Below are 25183 nucleotides of genomic sequence, written 5' to 3'. Positions count from 1 at the left end.
CATCAACATGAATCTACCACGGGTGTACACGTGTTCCCAATCCTGAACCCCCCTCCCACAACCCTCCCCATACCATCCCTCTGGGTCATCCCAGTGCAAGTCTAAAGTCATCCAGCAGTAGCTTGTGGATACAGACTGTTAAGTTTGACAAGGGTAAGAACTATGCCATTGTTTTTTAATACTGTGTTCTCAGTACTGAGCTTAGTGCTTGGTGCTTAGTGTAGTAAAGGGAGATGGGGGACAGAGGAAGGAATCTGTTTACCCTAAATTTGTAAGGCTTTCCTCCCAGCTCATTTAAACAAATCTTCACTGTTTTGGGGACTCATAGCTACAGATCTAGAGGAAGAGATGTTCTTGGGGCAAGAATGGGGGCTATGTGATTATGCAAGTGGCAAGGCACACAGGTCACCAGTCCTGAAGCTCACCTGTCATCCCCATCTTCATTTAGCAGTAGTCTGCACTCATCTGATAAATAGTAAGACCTCACATTCCAGTTGCAGGTGGATACGAATAGGGAAAAGAAGCAAAGGACAGGAGGCAGGAAGGAGAAGAGCTGTGGGATTAAGAAAACAAAAAATGGAGGGAAGAGTGAAAACAAGGAGGAGAGGGTAATAAGGGTAAAATGGGATTGGAAAGAAGATGGAGGGGTGGGAAAGAAAGGAGGCGAGAAAAAGGAAGAGGAAGGCTGGGGGATGCTGACAACTTTACACTGAGTGGCGCCAGACAACTGCAGAGGGCAACGGGGAGCCGGCAGGGATCCCTTACTCCAATTCCAAGGCAGGGTGAGGCAGTGGGGGGCAGTGTCATTCTTCAGTATTTAGACTCAATTACCTCACTGCCTGGGTATGCCTGAGTAAGGCAAATGGGCCAATGATGTTCATATGGCTCTAACATACTGATGAGGTAGGGCCTAATGATGGCAGCTCTGAAATGAATATTACTTCTTCTCTTAGTAAGTGTCATTAGCAAAATGGAAGACAACACAACTAAACAAACAACTCAGTGTTCTCAGCATCTTGACAATCAGCTTCTCCCAGGAAGGCCTGTGTCTGCTGCTATTTTTGGTTGTCCCACAGCACTCAGTTCAGTGGTATACCCAGCAGACATTTAGTAAATAGTTGGGACAGCTGGGAAATCTTAACATGAAGTATTGTTTTGATTGGGGGGATAGGGGGAGGGGCGCAGAAAAATGTTTAACAGGTCCTCTGGTGAGAAACCCGTCTCTGCTTTGTGGAGAAAAGGCTGAAGACACAATAAGACTTCTAGAGTTAAGCCATGTTATTTGTTATTAAAAAGGCAAGGTCTTAAGATGTGCTTTTTAACAGTCTTTAGTTTGGCTGTAATTTAAGATGACTTTTACAAATTAGATCCTAATCCTTGCAGACACAGATGGCTGTTACAGAATAGCCTTGCAAAAACACTAGTCATTCGACTTGAAAGAACATTCAGAGAAGGATGAAGGGCCATTAACTCTCATCCCACCCCTAGCTCTAGGAGGTCTAATGAGTCCTGGGTGGGCTTTTTGGGTTTAGGTGTGGGTCTGGAATCTGGGTGGGCCTATGGCATCTATTCTCATTTGGAACAGTCTCTCTAGTTCACTCTGGAATCAGGGATTTAGGATCAATCAGACTTGAGGTCATTAACACTTGACAACATTAACTTGAATGCTTATGTGTGAGTCATTATGCTGGTAACTTCATGGGAGATAGATACGAACATGATATGAACAGTCTCTGTAAATAATTACAGAACAATAGGACAAATCCTCTGAGAGAGGAATGTATAGTCTAAACTGCACTGGATACATAGGTGAGCTTAAGAGAAGGGGAAGGCTTCCCAGAGGAGGTGACATTTGAACTAGGCATTAAAAGACAAGTTCAAATGGGTCAGGAAAAGTGGGAAGGGTAGATATTCAAGGAAAAGAGAACAAAGCATATACAAAAGCACAAAGGCATGACAGTCTCTTGTGTCTTTAGTGAAAAGTGAGCAATATCTATCTCCTGGTGACAGAATTAAGTAAGGGGAGGCAGGATTTAAGGTGGGAGAGATAGGACTGTGGGCCAGATTGTGATGAGTTTTTAAAAAGCATTCTAATGGGTCTGTACTTATCCTAAGGGAGTAGTAAGCTACCAAAGATTTTTTAAATAAGAAAAAGAACACATGTATACCTGTGGCGGATTCATTTTGATATTTGGCAAAACTAATACAATTATGTAAAGTTTAAAAATAAAATAAAATTAAAAAAAAAAGAAAAAAGAAAAAGAATGATCAGAGTAGGGTTTTAGAATAATCATTCTGTGGCAGATAATTTCAAGTTGACCAAGGACCATAAAATGGACTTGTGATGGATACTGGGAAGCTCTTGTTACAATAGGAACAAGCCTTTTTGGCTAGACATTTTCTCTGAGCAACTGGGCCAAATTTAGTCTAAACTGGCCTTCGGATGAGATGGAAGTAGAAAGGGATCAGGGAGAAGAGATTGTTAACCAGATTGAATAGTGTTCTTGAGCAGAGTAAAACAAATGCGATCTAAGAGTAAATTTTTTCTAAGACCAAATGACTGACCCTCCATTTAGGGCAAATATATAGTGACACTTAACATGGTCTACACTGAAAAGGTTGAATGCATGGTGACTAAGAGCTCAAGGCAGGCAGGGCGCAGGCCTAAGAACCCTCTACATTTCACGTCTCAGTTGCCCTGATTCTTTTTAACAGAAACTTTTCACAGTCCACATTTTTATCTTATGGGAAGAAGTTATTAGTGTTGATCATAAGACCCAGCTCCTTTTAAGAGACTCTTCCTCTCACCCCACTCCCAGTTCAGTTCAGTCGCTCAGTCATGTCCGACTTTCTGCGACCCCAGGAACTGCAGCACGCCAGGCCTCCCTGTCCATCACCAACTCCTGGAGTCTACCCAAACCCATGTCCATTGAGTCGGTGATGCCATCCAACCATCTCATCCTCTGTCATCCCCTTCTCCTCCTGCCCTCAATCTCTCTCAGCATCAGGGTCTTTTCCAATGAGTCACATCAGGTGGCCAAAGTACTGGAGTTGCAGCTTCAACATCAGTCCTTCCAATGAACACCCAGGACTGATCTCCTTTAGGATGGACTGGTTGGATCTCCTTGCAGTCCAAGGGATTCTCAAGGGTCTTCTCCAACACTACAGTTCAAAAGCATCAATTCTTTTGCACTCAGCTTTCTTTATGGTCCAACTCTCACATCCATACATGACCACTGGAAAAACCACAGCCTTGACTAGATGGACCTTTGTTGGTAAAGTAATATCTCTGCTTTTTGATATACTCCCAGGAACCAGGTTCAAAAATTAATCTAAAAGAAAGGTTACTTTTAAAAGCCAGGAAGGTCCATAGATTCCATTTCTTTCAGTACTTTCACTTTATAGATGAAGCTCAGAAGGGTGACTTAAAACCAAGTGTTGGAAGGGGTTAATTTGGCTCCTAAGTTATACAAGTTCTCCAAGGTAAGATGTTCATGGTCCAGCATAGCCTGAAAGAAGCATGAGAGCCAGGCTGATCTTGAACACTTTGACAGTACCTCTTTTCTAAGTGTTCACCCATTTAAAGTTCAACTTCAGCCCTAGAATTTAAGGTAGTTTCTTACTTGGCCATGTGGTCCATAGAGCATATGCATGCATGTGTTCCACTATGCATATTTTGCATCTTATATAAGAAAAAAGAAGAAGAGGTTGGAGTAGTAGGTGGGGGCAGTGAGAGAAGGGACAATGTCCAACACCTGAGGTCCACTTTAGTCTCCTTGGGTTAGAGATAGTTGTTGGATCTTCATCCTACTTAAGAGATTTGTGGCTGAGTGGCAGAGCTAAACATATACTACTAGCTTCTGTTTCTATCCTGCAAATCCAATAGCTAATGTGAGGGACTAAGTAGGTGAAGGACAGGGAAGCCAGGTGTGCTGCAGTCCATGGCGTTGTGAAGAGTCAGGCACGACTGAGTGACTGAATGATGATGATGAAAATGAACCTTGACCAAATTCTTGGTTTTGGTGTTGAAGTCTATGCTATTAAACCTTACATTAGCAGATCATACTGTAGTCACAGAATATCAAGATTTAAAATGTATCTTAGAGATAAGCTAGTCTCAGCCTCTTTTCATATAAAGGAGGAACACCAGGAATGACTCCATATATATCCATTACTGGCAAAAAGGGATAATTCAGTAGTGCTTTGTTAACTTCAAAAATAGAAAAATTACTACCTCACAACACAAAATATTCCTTTCTTAGAAAGACCAAATTTGCTTCCCAATAACTTTCAACTTACTGGTCTAGTTTATTGTTGGAGTCACACAAAATCAGATTCCAGTTTTTATTGGTATGCTTTCAAATAGCTGAAGACAACAATCACATCTCCCATGGCCATTCCTTCTCTAGAGAAAAATACTTCCCCAAATGATATGATTTCCTGTTTCCTTCTCTTCCTAACTGCCTTGCTCTACATAAGCTCCTATTTCTTCAAGTGACAACAAGGAGTTTCAGCATGGAGTCTAAGGACTATTCAAAGGTAGTTTATTTTTGTACAGAGTTGACTAGGACTTAAGTTATTCTCTTGATGGGATTATACCTCTAAAAATGCAAAATGGCTTTTTGATGGCGTCATAACACATTATTAATATATTCACCTTAATTTAACCATAATAACCTGTATTCAAGCATGATTTTTCCATCTCAAACTTCAGCAATTTGTTTTCTAAGTCTATGCAGGCATCTCTTTCCATATGTATATATTTCTGTAAAATTTTTCTAGGTTTTACTATTTGAAGGGTTTCCTGAATCTTGTTTTTCATAATCCATAAATATGATAATGTCTTCGTTTAAGTTGCCAATAAGTACGGTGAATAATTAGATTAAATACAGAGCCTTTTGTTTCCTTCCAGGGAGAGGACAGTCTCTTAGCCAGCAGTTTCTGGACACATCTATTTAATCAGTAAAGAATCTACTTAACTGTCAATTTATATCTACTTTTCTCCTGGATATTGTGAGAGACTATCAAAAGCCTTACTGAAATACAGATACACAGTGAATTCAAGTCACCCTCTCTGACTTCCCAGGCTAATAAGAACTATATTATAGTTCTTATTATAAAGTTCTTATTATATAGTTCAAATTATAAAATATTCTTGGTTTAGCATGACTTTTCATGGTGAACCTATAATCATTGACCCTGATCTGAGTGTTAAGTTGTTCAGCACATAATTCTCAGAAGTCCTACGGGATACAGAGATGAGATCTTGGGAAAGCCTGTATGAGTGCTGGAATAGGGGGAAATCATTAGGAAGGAAGAAAGACCTCATACTTAATTCCTTACCTAGGCTATTAGGCACACGTCTGCTGGCCTGGTAAGCCATACCTTCTCCAAAGGCTGAGGAGAGAATGGTGTGCAGAACAAAGAAGGACTCACGAGTGCCTGGTTTTGTGGTAAAGTGTGCCATGGCACTTTGCTTGGACTACTTTGTCTAGACTTAATGATGCGTTATCTCCCATCAGGACGTACTTCCCGAGACAGCTGTGGGAACTTACATCTCTCCTAGGAAAGGTACTCAGTAACTTGAATTCATCCCATGGAAATCCTTTGGAAGCTACAAAATCAAAGACGATCTGGAGCTTATTGCTGGCTAGGAAACGCCGCTCGAGGAACTCGCCGCTTGGGGTCCGGATCCGCAGTTTGCTCACAGGCTCAGCAATTTCTTCCTTTGGCTCAGGAGGCAAGGCCTGCTCTAAGGAGAGCCTGATGGCCTGAAGAGGGCAAAAACAACGTGTTAAACTGCTGATAGATGGAACTGTGGGGGGTGGGGGAAGGAGACACTAGAAAAACCTGCTGGCTTCTAGAACCCATCAAAAAGTCATTGCCCATTTATTAACTAAGCCTAATACTTGAACAACAGAATCACGTGTTTTTCACCTTTTTAAATATCAGCACAATATGCAAGTAATTAAAATAAATCCCATCATGATGACACATTAAACTGATAGGTAACAACATAGAAAAGAAATTAATTTTTTACTGAAAGGCTCAGTATTTGTGATTGATGAAATAGGTATCGAACACCCAATTGCTTCCTTTCTGTGGTATGAATTAAGGCTATTAGAAGCATTTGCAAAAGCACGTGTGTGTGCAAACACACACACACACACACACACACACACACACACACACACAGATGGGGAGGTGGAGGGAAAGACAGAATGAAAGAGAGAGAAAACATACATTTCCCAAGTAGAAATGGCTGAAGACTTTGTAGAATTCTGGATAAGATATTAAAAATGAAATGGAGGAATGATTCTGCTTGGGGTGATGAAAATTTTTGGAAATAGTGGTGGTGGTTGCAAAATTGTGAATGTAATTCATGCCATTTAATTGTACTTAAAAATGGTTACAAAGGCAGATTTCTGTTATATATATTTTGTTTCAATACAAGAAAATGGAATGGAAAGCAAAGAAATTAAAATACCAGGTTTACTAGAGCAGACTATGGTCCCAGTTCCAGCCTTGCCACTACACTACTGCTGTCACAGTTGGCCAAGTCCAGATCTCTGGATCTAGAGATGGCAGATTCAAACACCTTAGGGTAAACTGTTGGGAGATCTCATGGCTAGGGTTGGGCTCTAGTTCTTAACCTAGTGTTATGTTGTTTCACATTCAAGATACCGAAGCAGAAGGACGTTAAAGGTCTCTGATGTCCCTGCCTATGGCAGAAACTCACTAAAACCATTTTGTTCCTAGCACTGGGGGAGGTTGCTTAGACAAATAAGCCTGGAATTGGCATGCTTAGCTTCACAGAAAGTAACCAGTTGTGTTTCTGGTTACTCTCGCTCTTTCATGTTCCCAGTTTTCATCAACAGGAAAAATAAAAATTTCTCCCAATTAATTTACAACTATTAAAATCAAGTAATATGAGTAACATGAGAGAGTTCCAAAGAATAGCAAGGAGAGATAAGAAAGCCTTCCTCAGCGATCAATGCAAATAGAGGAAAACAACAGAAGGGGAAGGACTAGAGATCTCTTCAAGAAAATTAGAGATACCAAGGGAACATTTCACGCAAAGATGGGCTTGATAAAGGACAGAAATGGTATGGACCTAACAGAAGCAGAAGATATTAAGAAGAGGTAGCAAGAATACACAGAAGAACTGTACAAAAAAGATCTTCACGACCCAGATAATCACGATGGTGTCATCATTCACCTAAAGCCAGACATCCTGGAACGTGAAGTCAAGTGGGCCTTAGAAAGCATCACTACGAACAAAGCTACTGGAGGTGATGGGATTCCAGTTGAGCTCTTTCAAATCCTGAAAGATGATGCTGTGAAAGTGCTGCACTCAATATGCCAGCACATTTGGAAAACTCAGCAGTGGCCACAGGACTGGAAAAGGTCAGTTTTCATTCCAATCCCAAAGAAAGGCAATGCCAAAGAATGCTCAAACTACCACACAATTGCACTCATCTCACACGTTAGTAAAGTAATGCTCAAAATTCTCCAAAGCAGGCTTCAGCAATACGTGAACCGTGAACTTCCAGATGCTCAAGCTGGTTTTAGAAAAGGCAGAGGAACCAGAGATCAAATTGCCAACATCCACTGGATCATGGAAAAAGCAAGAGAGTTCCAGAAAAACATCTATTTCTGTTTACTGACTGTTCCAAAGCCTTTGACTGTGTGGATCACAATAAACTGTGGAAAATTCTTTAAGAGATTGGCATACCAGGCCACCTGACCTGCCTCTTGAGAAACCTATATGCAGGTCAGGAAGCAACAGTTAGAACTGGACATGGAACAACAGACTGGTTCCAAATAGGAAAAGGAGTACGTCAAGGCTGTATATTGTCACCCTGCTTATTTAACTTCTATGCAGAGTATATCATGAGAAACGCTGGGCTGGAAGAAGCACAAGCTGGAATCAAGATTGCTGGGAGAAATATCAATAACCTCAGATATGCAGATGACACTACCCTTATGGCAGAAAGTGAAGAGGAACTAAAAAGCCTCTTGATGAAAGTGAAAGTGGAGAGTGAAAAAGTTGGCTTAAAGCTCAACATTCAGAAAACTAAGATCATGGCATCTGGTCCCATCACTTCATGGGAAATAGATGGGGAAACAGTGGAAACAGTGTCAGACTTTATTTTTTTGGGCTCTAAAATCACTGCAGATGGTGACTGCAGCCATGAAATTAAAAGATGCTTACTCCTTGGAAGAAAAGTTATGAATATTGAAAAGCAGAGACATTACTTTGCCAACAAAGGTCCGTCTAGTCAAGGCTATGGTTTTTCCAGTGGTCATGTATGGATGCGAGAGTTGGACTGTGAAGAAAGCTGAGGGCTGAAGAATTGATGCTTTTGAACTGTGGTGTTGGAGAAGACTCTTGAGAGTCCCTTGGACTGCAAGGAGATCCATCCAGTCCATTCTGAAGGAGATCAGCCCTGGGATTTCTTTGGAAGGAATGATGCTAAAGCTGAAACTCCAGTACTTTGGTCACCTCATTCGAAGAGCTGACTCATCGGAAAAGACTCTGATGCTGGGAGGGATTGGGGGCAGGAGGAAAAGGGGACGACAGAGGACGAGATGGCTGGATGGCATCACTGACTCGATGGATGTGAGTCTGAGTGAACTCCGGGAGTTGGTGATGGACAGGGAAGCCTGGTGTGCTGTGATTCATGGGGTCGCAAAGAGTTGGACATGACTGAGCAACTGAACTGAAGTGAACTGAACTGAATATGAGAGAAATTGGGATATACATTTTCTGAAAGCTCAACACAGTTTTCCAAGTTGGTGTCACTCTTCCCTTTGGAGAAAGTACAATCACAAAAAACCACTCTATTAAACAACTCTCAGGTAAAAGGGGAAATATAAATGAAAACTACAGAGTATCTAGAAAACAATGACTATTGAAATTTCATATTCATATTAGAATGTAAGGGATTCAGTTAAAGCCGTACTCAGAGGAAATTTGTAACTCTAAAATTCTTATATAATTCAAAAAGAAAGAATAAAAATAATTAAGAATGAGGCTTAAAAAACTAGGAGAAAAAAAATCTCAATAAAACAAATGGAAAGTAAGCTGAGAAGAAAATAAAACTAAAAGCATAAAGGAATTACATTAGAAAAAAGAAAAACATAACTAGTAACCAATAAATAGGCTGCTTCTTTGGAGAAAAATCAATAAACTTACAAAGTAATAAAAAGAAACACAAAAATGGTGACCTACAGAAGTGGGATAAACAGCGTAGAAGAAGTGACAGCATTTTCTGAATACACTGTTGAATATTTTTTACTTCTGACTTATATAAATGTATTACCTGTTAAAATATATTTAAAACAACTAACAGCAAAACAAAATCTGCTCAGACTCTAGTATGAATAAGAAATTACCTTCTGTGTTATTTATATAATCTGGTTGGTTCTTACACTGAAGTATTTTCAAAAAAGCATTAAAATTTTCTGTACTGTATAGAAAATCTAGTCTTTTCTATAATACTGAGGTCATTTTCCTTCTGGAGGCACTGAATTAATATCACCTACTTCATCCTGTGTGTTCAGTCATGTCCAACTCTTTGCAGTCCCATGGACTGTAGCCTGCCAGGCTCCTCTGTCCATGGAATTTTCCAGGCAAGAATACTGGAGTGGGTTGCCATTTCCTTCAAAGGGGATTATAAACATGGGATTATATACACAACATATGTAAAGTTCCCAGTGTGGTGTCTGAGACATAACAGGCTTTGGTTAATGGTTGCTTAGGGTTACACTGTCTAAATAGTCCTATACTCTCATATTTTATATGGTGAAATTGATACTCAGAAATGGAGACAAAAATATTGTTTAAAAACCAGAAGAATAGAAAGTTAAATCTTTTTTTTTGGATACCACAAGAAGTTTATTTACTATTAGTGTTCTGAGTCAGCAATAAGTTTCAGCAAAATATTTTCAAATATTAAACTATTTTAGTAACACTGTCATATGTTAAAATCCCAATGAAGAGATGAACCCATGTACATCAAAATTAAGGTCCAATTATGTCTATTATGGCTTTCAGTATACTATATTATTGATACCTGTTTAATGTCTGGCTTTCCCACTAGCCTGCAGGCTCTGTAAGGATGTGAGAATATGTTTTTATTGTAACTACAGGGCATAGTACAAAATAGATGCTCACTATATATTTGATAACAGAAGCAATAAACTAACATGTTAACTGAAATACTCATGTAAAAGTGCTTAGTATGGTGATAAGCATGTAGTAGGTGCTCAGCAAATGCTAAAAGAATCTGAATATCATGGCTTCTATTTCTAGGAACCAAGAACTGAACACCCTAGTTTCCTTTCTTTGAGGTTGACTTCCTCCAGCATCAACTTTCTACATGTTGTCCATTAAGTTTCTACATGTGTCCTACAAGGGCCAGCTAACCAAGAGTTATTTAAAGGGTAAACTACCTCTATGGATTAGTTATTTTCTAAATATTAAGTTATTTTCTAAACTATTTTTCCTGATTATAAATGTAATATACATTTACTGTAAAAACTAGAGTAAGTGATAAGAAAGCATTACTAATTAATTCTAGATTCACCACCAAGAGAGAGCCACCAGTGGCATTAAGTATATTCATAGTGTTGTGTTGCCATCACCACTATCTGTTTCTAAAACTTTTCATCACTTCAGAATCTCTTCATTAATTTTCATTTAAATACACATTTTAAACTTTAAAAAACAAAATTTGAAACAGTGTTATACACAGCTGATACACGGTATCTTTTGTTAAAAGTTGTATTTTGTCATTGTTTTAAAGTTTTTATTGAAATATAACATACATGAAAAAGTGTACATATATTAAATATACAACTTGATAAATTTTCAGTAAGTGAACATTTCTGTATAACTAGCACCCTGATTAAAGTTCTCAGAATCCTTTTGTCCCCTTCTTGAGAATTACCTTCCTTAAAGTTAATCACTATCCTGACTTTTAACACTGCAGTTTAAAAAACTTTAGTCTACTAAATGTAATGTACGGTTAGAAAACAGGCTTTTGGTATGACAACCAGAGGTTCAAATCCTGGCCAATAGGCATATGACAGTCTTTATGAACTTCAGTTACCCTATTTAACAGGACCAATAATATCTTCCACATAAGGGTGCTTGTATAAAATGCAGTCACATTTATAAAACACTTAGCAGGTGCTGACACATGGTCAACACTCAAATTAGTCAGATGTGCCCAGCACTGAAGTTCATGCCATAACACTGTGCACACAGATGACAGAGCACAACAACAACTGTTGGTGTTGTTACCATTATCCCTTTGCATCTACTTTAAATCAGAACTTATGTGATATTTCCTGGTTTCTCTTCCTGTTTCTCTTTTAATCCACCTGTCTGCCTGCTTTCTATTTTGACATTTCCCTGCACAGTATAACAACAGATGCTACATTATTATCTGAACTCAACCAATTATACTATAGACAAATAAACAACAGTAGCTCATTACCCCGTTCATTGTGCACACAATGTCTGCTCCTCAATGCACCCAGTCTCCAGGGCTTTTACCCAGAATGAAAACAGACCTCAGATATCTATTCCTCACCAGTGATCCAATGTGGAAAACAATGGAGAGATACTAGGTAAGTCAGCAACCTTGGGATCTGAATACCCAAGTTTTACTGGCAAAAAAAGAACAAAAATACATCAGTAGCTCAGTTTCAAACTGGCTAAAAGCAAAGGCCTTGTGTAAGTAAATACTGTGGCAAAACAAATGACATAAAGGACAGCTACACTTGAATAGCAGTCATAGTAACACTATTGTTAAACTTCGGTTTGCTCAACAAATAGTTTTTCATTTGCATTATTTTAGGTTTGTAACAAAACGAGGAAACCTAGTGTAAGTTGGAAATACAAACTGGTCTTGGGCTTTTTGTTTCACTAAAGTCAAATGAATATTCAAAGCATTCACATCTGAGGGATGAGAAATGAGGACTTTTTGAAGTGAAATTAAGCAGTAAAGACAGATATCCAAAAAAGATTGTCTCTATACAATTATGTTTTTTAAACAGAAAGTGTAAGGTACACCTACACCAACTTTTCATACGAATAATCCAAGACTGGTCTAACTTACACCCACACATACATACATAAATACATGCACACTCTCTTCTAGTCAGTTATGAGTACACACTAAATAACAATTTATAGCTGGCTGAAGCAGAGTGTGAAATAGGCTAAAGCTAACATTAATTAATTCCATGAACTCTTAAAATGAGCACCTATGTGTCACCTCCCATCTAGATGATGGGAAAATAAGAGGGAACAAAACAGATAAAATATTCTGCTTCCATGAGGCCAACATTTTAATAGGGTGGGAGAAAAATAAATATACACACAAGAAAATATAGTTTGTCACATAATGATGAGTACTGTGGAGAAAAGAGCAGGAAGTATTGGTAAAGGAAGGTACTGCTGCTGCTGCTAAGTCACTTCAGTCATGTCCGACTGTGCGACCCCATAGATGGCAGCCCACCAGGCTCCCCCGTCCCTGGGATTCTCCAGGCAAGAACAATGGAGTGGATTGCCATTTCCTTCTCCAATGCATGAAAGTGAAAAGTGAAAGGGAAGTCGCTCAGTAGTGTCCAACTCTTAGCGACCCCATGGACTGCAGCCTACCAGGCTCCTCCATCCACGGGATTTTCCAGGTGAGAGTATGGGAGTGGGCTGTCATTAAGGGGAACATTAAATACCATAAACCTCAGTACAAATATAAATACAAATACCATAGGCCTCAGTGAGTAGAGGCCTAAAGGAAAGAAGGAGTCATATTTATATCTAAAAGAAGTATTATAGGCAGAAGTCACAATAAATGCAAAGCCAGAATGATCAGGTGGAAAGGGGTAGGAGTTGGAGTCATAGAGGAAGTAAAGGAGAAGAGTGATTAGATCGTTTGTCTTGAGTAGCCCACTTAAATGATTTTTTTCCCATTTAAAAATTTAGGTATAATTTATATATAGTAGCTCAGCTGGTAAAGAATCCACCTGCAATGCAGGAAAACCTGGTTTGATTTCTGGGTCAGGAAGATCCACTGGAGAACGGATAGGCTACCCACTCCAGTATTCTTGGGCTTCCCTTGTGGCTCAACTGTTAAAGAATCCTCCTGCAATGCAGGAGACCTGGGTTCAATTCCTGGGTTGGGAAGATCCCCTAGAGAAGGGAAAGGCTACCCACTCCAGTATTCTGGCCTGGAGAATTCCATGGACTGTATAGGCCATGGGGTTGCAAAGAGTCAGACACAACTGAGCAACTTTCATTTTCCCTTTCCTTGGAAGAAAAGCTATGACAAACCTAGACAGCATATTAAAAAGCAGAGACATTACTTTGCTGACAACAGTCCATCTAGTCAAAGCTATGGTTTTTCCAGTAGTCATGCAATGACGTGAGAGTTGGACCAAAAAGAACACTGAGTGGCAAAGAACTGATGCTTTTGAACTGTGGTATTGGAGAAGAGTCTTGAGAGTCCCTTGGACTGCAAGGAGATCAAACCAGTCAAACCACTTTCGCACATACACATATATAGTAAAACTCATCCTTTTAAATGCATAATTCAATGAATTTTGATAAATGCATACATTTGTTTAACCATCATCACCCATCAAGATAAAGAACAATTCTATCGTCTACCTCCCAATTCCCTTATCCCCCGGCAACCTGTTTTCTATCCCTAGTTTTGCCTTTTCCAGAATGTTATATAAATTTAGTTATAAATGTCATATAAATGGCTTCCTTCATTTAATGTAATGCATTTGAGATTTATCTATGTTGTTGAATATATCAGTAGTTCACTTCTACCTATTACTGATTGGTATTCCATTATGTAGCTATATTACAGTTTGATTACTCTTTCTCCAATTGAGGGACACTTGAGTAATTTCCAGTTTGGGGTGATTACAAACAAAGCCAATATAAACATCTGAGTACAGACTTCTGCATAAAAATACATTTCTCTGTTACTTTCATTTCATTGATATAAATACCTAGGTGTGACTGCTGGGTCATATGGTGTGTATATTATAACTTTATAAGAAAGTGCCAAATTATTTTCCAAAGTGGATGTGCTATCATTAATGATTCCCATCATTAATATATGAGCATTTCAGTTGCTCTTCATTTTTGCTACTACTTGGTATTGTCCTTTTTTTTCCTAAATACTATTCTATTGATAATTAGTGTGTATCTATTGTGGTATTAATTTGCATTTCTCTAATGACTAATAATGTTGAGTATCTTCTCACATCTTTATTTGCCCTGATGTATATCTTCCTTGGTGAAGTGTCTGTTCAAATATTTGGCCCATTTTTAAACTAAGGGTTTTTAAAAAAAATTGAGTTTTGAGAGTTCATTATATATTTTGGATATTAGAAAGATGACTTTTCTATCAGTCTGTGGCTTGTCTTTTCAGTTTCTTAACGATGTCTTCTGAACACAAGTTCTTAATTTTGATGAAGTCTAAATATTTGTTATTTTTTGACTTGTGCTTTTGATGTCAGAACTAAGAAATCTTTGCTTCACTCAAAACCATGAAGGTTTTCTCCTATGTTTTCTTTTAGGGCTTTAATAGTTTTAGGTTTTACATTTAGGTTTATGACCCATTTTCAGTTAATTATTGAACATGATGTAAGATATGGATTGGAAGTGTTTTTACTGTTTTGTCTTCAATTTTGTTTTGCATATGGATATTCACTAGTTTGCAGCATCATTTGTTGAAAAGACCATCCTTTCTCCATTTTATTGTCTTGGCACTTTTTAAAAAATCAACTGACAATCCACACATGTGGATCTATTTCTGGATTCTTTGTTCTGTATCATGTATATATGGGACAATCATTTTGGCAATCCCCACACTGTCTTGATTATACTGTCTTGAAATCTAGTAGTGTAAATCCACTGACCCGTTTCTTTCACAACTGATTTTTGGCTATTCTAGTTCTACTGGCTTTTCATAAAATTTTAGAATCCATTTGTGAATGTCTAGAAAAAGAAAAAAAATCCTGCAAAGATTTTGACTGAAATCACTGTAAAGATTTTAGCTTTTATTTTGAGATATGAAGACAGGTGATGTGAAATGACATGATATGCCAATTGTTTTAAGAAGAATGTATCAAAAGACATATAGGAAAGGCAAAATGGAGGCATGGAGTCAAGCTGCGAGGATACTAAAGTAATCAAGGTAACAGAAATGGTTGCTTAGGTGAGGGTGGTAGCAATGAGGTTAGTGAGGAGCATGTGAGTTCCACATATATTTTGAAGGTAGAGTCAACAGGATTTGCTCATTAAATAGGGACATGAAAGAGAGAAGTTCCAAGCTTTTTGGCTCAAACAACTGGAAAGATTTTCCACTTATGATAGGGAAGACTGTGGAAGGTAAGATTGGGTGGGGAGAGTAAGATCAGTTGTTCAGTTTAAGATATGTTAAATTTGTGATGCCTATTAGACATGTAAATGGAGATGATGGGCTGGCAATTATACATTCATGTCTGGAGTTCAAGGAATGGGAGGAGATGGAAATATAAATTTGGGGGTCAAATGTATACACAGTACTTAAAATCATAATAATAAATGAGATCATCAAATAAGTGTAATAGATCTTATACAGGTATTGCTGGTCTGACCCAATCCTAGAGCCATTCTCTGCTCCTGGCAACCAATCATCAATCTAGAGGATATAAAAGCTTACTAAAAATACAGCCTCACTGCTGGATAAAGTAAATCAAGGCAAATGAGATCATATTTCATAAACTAATATTCAGATATATGATTTTTGGGCTGCTTCTGGATATGAAGAACAGGCTTCAGGTAGTAGTTCGGATACCATGAAAATGAAATTTCTAGTTTAATGGTTCACAAGGCTAGTAGCAGAATACTTTAAGTGGAACCACCTAAGCAATGCTGCTGCCGCTAAGTCGCTTCAGTCGTGTCCAACTCTGTGCGACCCCAGAGACAGCAGCCCACCAGGCTCCCCTGTCCCTGGGATTCTCCAGGCAAGAACACTGGAGTGGGTTGCCATTTCCTTCTCCAATGCATGAAAGTGAAAAGTGAAAGTGAAATCGCTCAGTCGTGTCCGACTCCTTGAGACCCCATGGACTGAGCCTACCAGGCTCCTCCATCCATGGGATTTTCCAGGCAAGAGTACTGGAGTAGGGTGCCATTGCCTTCTCTGACCTAAGAAATAAGTCTCTATAATTATAGTAAGGTGTATTTATATATTGTCACCTTCCTTACTAAGTTGTTGCAGAGATTCAACAAATTAATATCTGTAAAGTGCTCAGCACAGAGTTTAGGACACATTAACTGCTCAAGAATTGATGCTTTTGGACTGTGGTGTTGGAGAAGGCTCTTGAGAGTCCCTTGGACTGCAAGGAGATCCAACCAGTCCATCCTAAAGGAGATCAGTCCTGGGTCTTCACTGGAAGGACTGATGTTGAAGCTGAAGCTCCAATACTTTGGCCACCTGATGCGAAGAGCTGACTCATTGGAAAAGACCCTGGTGCTGGGGAAAGATTGAGGGCAGGAGGAGAAGGGGATGACAGAGGATGAGATGGTTGGATGGCATCATCGACTCGATGGACATGGGTCTGGGTGGACTCCAGGAGTTGGTGATGGACAGGGAGGCCTGGTGTGCTGTGGTTCATGGGGTTGCAAAGAGTCGGACACGACTGAGCAATTGAACTGAACTGAACTGCTCAACAGACAGTGACATGCTGATGGCAAAATTGATTATCATTATGGTCCAGTGTAATGGTATTATCTATGTGAAAAGAAGCAACTTACCTAAGATGAAAACACAAACTATAAAAAACAGTTTTAGTTTAATAACCTGTTCATGGTGCCACCTTCATTCTTCCTGTGTAGAATAATAGATAAAAAGAATACTGGATCGGAGTTCTGGTTCTGCCTTTACTAGACAAATGCTAGGTAAGAATTTTAAAATAGGCATTTTAATCCTGCTATGATCTTATTTTCTTCATCTGTAAGATGGTAATGATTGTTATCTCCCATAATCCATTTTGTAGGATGGTTGTGAAGATTAAATCAGAGAATTAAAGAGAAGTGCCAATGTTTTTAATTCCATGTTCTTCTGTTCTCTCATTTAGTGGTCTTTAATATTGCTTAGGATTTTCTACTTGAAGAGGCATAAAGATTGAAAGGAACCAACTCTGGGTAGATAGGCAAAAACATAGTGTTAGAATTTTCTGTTTGAGGAAACCAGCAGCAAAAGGGAATAGCTTTGGGTCCATTCTTTCCTACCCATGATTCCCCAAAACCTGGCCTTTCAGCACTTAGCTCTAGTGATTGAGACTGTGTTCCAAATTTGCCCATTTACAGTTCTGAGGAAGTCCTATGCTTTTCTCCCTTTTTTCCAGCCCATACCTTTTGCCATTCGTCCAGTCACCTATCTATTCAATCCATCCAAAATACTCTTCTACTTCATCTTTAACCACCAATGTATTATCAGTCCTCCAAAGCTTCCTTCCTCTGTTAAGTCTTCTCGTTGCCTTCCTAGTCAGAGGTCATCTTCCTCCAAACCTGCTATTCTAATGGTTTTTACAATGTGTATTATGTTTTCCTATAGTTATTTGGTATTCATCTACCCCTCTGTACTAAACAGTGAGTTCCTTGAGGGTACAGGCTGTCTCACACTTGCTAGATAGTACCCACAGTACCAGACTCATTGATCTGTACACACAAAAATATTAACAAATATTTGCTGAATATTGACTGATTAAAGTCTTGGGAGTCAACAATCTTAGTTGAAACCTTCCCTACTTACTCCAAACTCAGTGACAAAAAACAATATTCAGGAAAGATTTCTTAAAGGATGTGTAGTTCATACATTTCTTTAAAAATAAATTTTTAAAAAATTTTTTGGCTGCGCTAGGCCTTTGTTGCTCACAGGCTTTCTTTAGCTGTGGCACATGGGGGCTAGTTTCTAGTTGCAGTGCACAGGCTTCTTACTGTAGTGGCTTCTCTTGTTGCAGAGCATGGGCTCTAAGTCACGCAGGCTTCAGTAGTTGTGGCTCCTGGGCTCAAGAGCACAGGCTCAACAGTTGTGGCACATGGGCTTAGCTGCTCTGCGGCATGGGGGAATCTTCCCAGATCAGGGATTGAACCCATGTCTCCTGAATAGGCAGGCAGTTTCTTTACCACTGAGCCACCAGGGAAGCCCCATACATTTCTTTAATTATGATAAAATCCATTCTTTAAACTGAACTATCAGAAAAATGTATTGTTTGAGCCTTTGCAGAGATGCTTTCATTAAATTGTGCTCTGGTCTTATGACTTTAAAGTTGAAAGTTGTAAGAAGCTGTTATACATGACTTGCTATTGCTATTACAGCTACTGGATATACTTGAGAACAGTATTCACCATACTGCATACTTTCCTCTTGAACAGGAACCATATGGAACATTGCTCTATGGTCTTTGTGCTTGAAAAATCTAGGCACCTTCTGAGGGACTGTAACATCAGCTTTTATCTGATATTATAGACAGAGTAACACCTGTAAACAATCATATTTTCCTTTAGCCCAAGAGAAGCAAATAACAAATTCTGTGGCAAATGTACAGAACTCAGTCATATGCATTTGGTGTCTCTGCTGGATTATCTGTTGTCAACATATTAATCTTATCTTTGGCTTTATCTTCCTTAATTTACCTTGTCTTGATTTCTTCATCTTTTCTTTTGCTTTTAATCCATTTGAATCAAATTGCATGTATTTATGTCAGTTATTTGAAATTCATTTTGGAAAGAGTAAGTAGATATATAAATTAGGAAGACAGCACAAATTTTTCTTGTCATTTCTTTTTTTTTCCCCTTCAGAATAGTCTTACAGACTTTCACCTTATCATGGCCAAGGACCAGATCAAATGCATTCCTAGATTTTACTGATTTTACTTCAGGACTTACCATAGCAAAATAAAGCCAATTCTGAAGGAATTTTCCTGTAACCAAGGTGATCTAACTATTCAGTACTTCATTTTTCTAAAGAATGTTGTAATACTTAGAGATAATGAAAATAATAAAACCATTCTTGTTTCTCTACAATTACATAGCTTAGGTTTTCTGGTTAGAAAGGGATGCAGTGTTACTGTGAAAAGTCAGGTGACTCGGTTTCTAGTCCAGATTATGTGTCCAACCAGTTTAGTGACCATAAGCAAACTGGATAATCTCCCTGGGTCTCAGTTTTTTCAGAGGTTTCAAAATACCAGCTTTTCCCAAAGAGACATTTATTATACACTAGTGTGCTGAAATATGTTAACTGGTGCTCCATGAAAAACTAGGAACTGAGTCTGGATAGCACTGAATTAAATTGAGATAGGTGCTCGTGCTCAGTTGTGTCTATGACTCTTTGCAACTCCATGGACTGTAGCCCATCAGGCTCTTCTGTCCACAGGATTTTCCTGGCAAGAATACTGGAGTGGGTTGCTATTTCCTCCTCCAGGGGTTATCTTCCTGATCCAGGGATCGAATCCGTGTTTCCTGAGTATCCTGCGCTGGAGGCAGATACTTTATCCCTGAGCCACCAGGGAAGTCCAAACTAAGATAAGCAGAAGATAAAGAGTTTCTCAGTGGTGGGATTTATAAAAGCCATTAATGCAGCTCTCTGAGGGAAAGGATAGTTCAGCATTACCTGAAGTTGTTTTTGGGAGTACACCAAAGGACAAGTTCAAGTAATGACTAACTGCAAAGTATGACTTATCCTTTCTCCCCCTGCGTCCTGTCCTTACACATGTTTACAGCTGGTACACACTTCCACTGAAGTATGCTAAAGGATATTTATGGGGTTTTCTATGAGAGGACAAGCTTTACCAACATTGGAAAGAGAGAAAATTTTAGCGAAGGGTAAATAAGGTAAATCATCAGAAGAAAGTACATATGCTACCAAGCTCAAGATCCCTTGGAGATGGGAAAAGCTACCCACTCTAGTATTCTGGCCTAGAGAATTCCATAGTCCATGGGGTTGCAAAGAGTCGGACATGACTGAGTGACTCACTTTCACTTTCTAGGTCTAAAACAGGCAGTTAATTGTGTACACTTGGCATCTAGCAAATATATGTTGAAAATATACTATTAGAGAGGAAGCAAGCACATTTGTGAAAGAGCATAAAAGTAAAAGTTCTAATATTTTAAAACTATATTTCTTGGGACTTCCTTTGTAGTCCAGTGGCTAAGACTCCATATTTTCAACGCAGGGGTGTGCTTAGTCACTCAGTTGTGTCTGACACGACTCCACGGACTGTTGCCTGCCAGGCTCCTTTGTCCATGGAATTTTCCAGGCAAGAATACTGGAGTGGGCTGCCATTTCCTACTCCAGGGCATTTTCTGGACCCAGGGTTTGAACCCAGGTCTCCCACCTGGCAGGCAGATTCTTTACCAGTGTGCCACCTGTGAAGCCCTCAATGCAGGGGGCTTGGGTTCAATCCCTGGTAAGGAAACTAGATCCTGCATGCCACAACTAAAGATGCTGGAATTAAGACCCTTTGCAGCCAAATAAATAAATACTTTTTAAAAACACTGTATTTCTTGAAATAGCCTAAAAGTATAGTGACAAATCTCTTATCCAAACTTTTATGAAACTCTACACACATGATTCCTATGGTCATACACAATGAAAAATGGCCTTGTACTGGAATGGAGTAAGCAAAAGAGCATGAGCTTGGTACACAGTCATAAAGACCTAAGTGAGAGTCTCAGCTGTTCCCATTTCTATGTGTGACTTCTCAATGAGCTTCAGTTTTCTCACATGTGAAGAGAAATCTCTAACCTTATAGCTTGTTTTAATGGTCAATAAGTAAACACAGGTAAAGCAGCTGGCAGAGTACTTGACACAGAAGATGTTCAACAAAGTTATTTCTACCTTCCATTATTGAGAGTCTTCAGCATGTACAAAGACTAGAGTTTGTCAGGTATAGTATCTTGCACATATGTGATAGGCACTCAATAAGTGTTTGAACATGAATAAACTCTGATTTCCAAACGGTGAAATCTTACGCATTTCTCAAGACCTACCTCAAATATCACCTCTTCTATAGTGTTGTCTGATTTCAAAAGCTGTGAAAGATTTTTACTTTGCCCCTAAACTCATAAGTATTTTGCTTTTATTTCTCTCATGTTATTTAGCACCTTTTTCCTTGATCTGCTGTTAATTGTAGACATGTTGCAACTTCCCTACAACATGTAATCTCTTCTTGCAGGCAGAAAATGTCTTTCTAGCCTTTGTTTCTCTTTCAGTGCTAAGCATAATTCTTATTCAAAAATCATTTGTTGATGCTGGAGAGGGTGTAGAGACAAGGGAACCCTCCTACACTGTTGGTGGAAATGTAAATTGGTGTATTCACTATGGAGAACAATATGGAGGTTTCTTTAAAAACTAAAAGGAGAGCTACCACATGATCCAGCAATCCTACCCCTGGGCATATATCCAGAAAGGATTAAAAGCTCTAGTTTGAAAAGATACATACACCTCAGTGTGTTTACACTGAGGTATAAACAGCAGCCCTGTTTACAAAAGCCAAGACATGGAAGCAACCTAAGTGTCCATCAACAGATCAATGGATAAAGAAGATGTGCTACCTATACACTATGGAATATTACTCAGCCATAAAAAAGAATGAAATATTGCCATATGTGGCAACATGGATGGACCAAGAGATTACCATACTCTTGTGAAGTAAGTCAGACTAAGAAAGACCAATATTATGGTTATCAAAAAGGAAAGAAGGGGAAAGGGATAAAATAGGAGTGTGGGATTAACACACTACTATATAAAAAATAAACAAAAATAATTTATTGTATATCATAGGGAACTATAGTCAAAACCTTGTAATTATCTATAATGGAACAGAATTTGAAAAAAAAATACATGTGTGTGTGTGTGTGTATCTGAATCATTTCTCTGTACACCTGAAACTAACACTATGTTGTAAAATCAACTATATATCAATTTTTAAAAATCTGCTGAATAAGTTATGAGGCAGCATCCTCTGACAAAGAATGAAGACTAATGGAGTTTTCCTCAGCCCAAGTTAGGGCCCTCCAGGCTTTTCCATCACTTGCTTCCTTTTTTGATAAATGAATTTGGCCATTAATTTCACGTCTAGCAAAAAGTTCTAAAAGTCCTTTTCTGCGAGCCATCCAAGGAAGTCATTTGATATCACTTCCTTTTTTTTCCCATTGCACTTCAGATAAATCACTAGAATACCTTTTACAAATATTATGTAATTTTATTTTTATAAGACTATGAATTCCTGGAAGGGAGGACCCATAGCCCTGTTCCTAAAGATTTCAGACATGTACTAAGTAGGCAAAAAATATTTGCAAAATGAGTGAATGAAAAATTCTCTACGTTATCATAGACATGACATGAACTCAAGGGGGAAAAAAAACCATCAGCTAAGCTAAATGGATTTCTCATAATTAGGGGCCCAGTGCAAGATGTTGTAGGAGTAATTCTCTTTCTCTGGGTGGGTATAGTGAAGTCTGGGAAAAGGGGAGAAAATACAGTCTTTGTGGGGTGAGACAATATTTAGGAAGGATGGGAATATCTGTCAGGCAGGAAAGGGGAGAGGAATTGAGAAGAATAAAAAACCATGAATCTAGTACAAGGTCAAGCTTTCTAAGAGTTCAAAAACATAACAGATCAGGAATGATTCTTCTTAAAAAAAGGTTAGTTTTCCATACTAAAATGAGTCTGGGAAAAGTGGAAAGAATTAAGTTATAAGACATATTAACATCCTTAGTAGCAAATGCAATGGAAATAGACGTAGCATTTTAATAACTTTTCTAAAAATTATGCCCTACCTCACGTTCTTCTTCTTGTTCTTTTCGAATCTGTTCCAAACGAAACTGTTCTGCCATCTCTCTCTCATGAGCTTCCCTCTGTTGATAAAAAAGAATGGAATTCAACACTCAATAAACACTGGTCTACTTAAAAAAAGAAAAAATCCATTCTCAGCATGGCCCAGAGGTACACTATAGTAATGAAAATGTTTCTCTCTGGAACAAAGATGGAAATTAAAGCAACAACAAAGCATAGGTCTTGGATCATGTTTAGGTTCCTATTAAACTTGTGTTTAGGTGCTCTGGGTATTGCAGCATTCAAGATCCTTTAGAGCCTTTCTCTGGTCATCCTTTCTGGTCTTTTCTGCTACCTCAGTTCAGTTCAGTTCAGTCAGTCGGTCATGTCAGACTCTTTGCCACCCCACGGACTGCAGCATGCCGGGCTTCCCTGTCCATCACCAAGTCCTGGAGCTTGCTCAAACTCATGTCCATCAAATTGGTGATGCCATCCAATCATCTCATCCTCTGTCATCCCCTTCTCCTCCTGCCTTCAATCTTCCCCAGCATCAGGGTCTTTTCTAATGAGTCAGTTCTTTGCATCAGGTGGCCAAAGTATTGGAGCTTCAGCATCAGTTCTTCCAATGAATATTTAGCACTGATTTCCTTTAGGATTGACTGGTTTGATCTCCTTGCAATCCAAAGGACTCTCAACAGTCTTCTCCAGCACCACAGTTCAAAAGTATCAGTTCTTCAGCACTCAGCTTTCCTTATGGTCCAACTCTCACATCCAGACATGACTACTGGAAAAACCATAGCTTTGACTAGACGGATCTCTGTTGGCAGAGTAATGTCTCTGTTTTTTAATACGCTGTCTAGGTTTGTCACAGCTTTTCTTCCAAGGAGCACATGTCTTTTCATTTCATGGCTACAGTCACCAACCTCTCCTGTACCCAAATATCAAGCCAGCCTCTGTCATGAACCCCTGCTTTCTGCCCTTCCTGCTAGCATATATTACTTCCTCTCTTATCTCTCTTTCTCTATCTGGTTGGAATAAACAGCCTCTTCTATGAAACCCTTCCAAGTACATTCCCACTTCTTGGCTGTCCATAAAAGCTTTCCACTGGAAATTCTGTTCATTGAACTCTTACAGAACTCAGGGCTTCCCTTATGACATTTACGATCCTTGCCCAAGTGTTCCAGCTATCTGTGCTCTTAACTTAATCTACTCTCCACCACAGTGAGCCTTCTTTCGAGGGTAAGAAACTGTGGCTTATTCATTTTCCTCTTGTGGAAGTGTGTGCTCAAAAGCACTAAATAAGCCAGTGGTTCTCAACCCTGACTGCACATTAAAATCACCTGAAGAGTTTTTAAAACATTGCTAAATTTCACCATAGGCTGATTAAAGAACAAATGAAGTAAATACTAGGCCCATTTGTATCTTCATTTCTCATGATTCTTGAAAAAGCTATATCTTGTCAAAATGGACCATGCTTTAAGAACCAGAGGCAGAATTATATTCTTTCTGTTAACTGAATCCAGCTTTCTCCAAGGCAAAGCCACCTCTCATGGATCAAGATGATTAAAGGACTGGCACTTAAATAATCAAAGACTATTTAGGACTGATGTCTTTATCCCAGAAGTCCCTTGACCAAACCTACCTTTGCTCTGTCAGCCTCAAGTGAAAGGCGATAGGCCTCATCTTGTTCTCTCTTCACATTTTCTCTGGCTTCTCGTTCATCCTTATTAAGAAAGGAAAATATTCAATGCATTTTACCACATTACTGTTTTTTAAAGAAAAAAACAATAATCCCCTTGTCTTATCCCTGTATAAATTTATTATAATTAACAAGGCACTTATAAAGTATACAGCATAAACAAGTAATAAGGTGCACAGCACAGTATACAGTGAAAATAAAAAGTTTGAAGCTGAGTGCCACCACTTACAAATTGTGTGACCTTGGGTAAGTTATTTAGGTTCTCTAGGTCTTAGTTTCCTCAACTATAAAAAAGAAACAACATTTGTCTCATAGGGTTGTTGTGAGAATTCAATACCATATTATATAAACTATTAATATCTAGAAAAGTACTTGACATTTAGTTCATTTTCAGTGATTAGTTCCTTTCTCTTTTTCTCCTGATTTTTCTAAGATAAACTTGGAGACTGTCAGAACTGGGCCTAAGGGTTGGGGGACAGAAAAAGACTAGGAAGTAATCCCCTGGTCAGCACAGAAAGAGGCTGAAGTGTCACTGCTAAAGCTTGGTTGTGCTGTGCTGTGCTTAGTCGCTCAGTCATGTACGACTCTTTGTGATCCCCTGAACTGCAGCCTACCAGGCTTCTCTGTC

The 25183-nt window shown here is 38.8% G+C and overlaps 1 protein-coding gene across 4 annotated transcripts in view; it reads right to left on the bottom strand.

Moving 5' to 3' along the window:
• FAF1 (Fas associated factor 1) overlaps nt 1-25183 on the bottom strand; it is a 498425-nt gene that overhangs the window by 38051 nt on the left and 435191 nt on the right. For 2 of the 4 annotated variants that reach the window (XM_061412019.1, XM_061412022.1), the window contains 4 exons: nt 24499-24579; nt 22862-22939; nt 5556-5771; nt 426-553 (listed from right to left, as the gene is read on the bottom strand). In XM_061412019.1, the coding sequence (XP_061268003.1) occupies nt 426-553; nt 5556-5771; nt 22862-22939; nt 24499-24579 (503 nt within the window). The remainder of the gene's footprint in view (nt 1-425; nt 554-5555; nt 5772-22861; nt 22940-24498; nt 24580-25183) is intronic. The other 2 variants (XM_061412021.1, XM_061412023.1) reach the window with 1 other exon arrangement.

The sequence above is a fragment of the Bos javanicus genome, chromosome 3 (genome assembly GCF_032452875.1).
Source record: "Bos javanicus breed banteng chromosome 3, ARS-OSU_banteng_1.0, whole genome shotgun sequence".
Taxonomy (NCBI): Eukaryota; Metazoa; Chordata; class Mammalia; order Artiodactyla; family Bovidae; genus Bos; species Bos javanicus.
The sequence above is the reverse complement of the archived record's forward strand: the minus strand, read 5'-3'. Positions and strand labels throughout refer to the sequence as shown.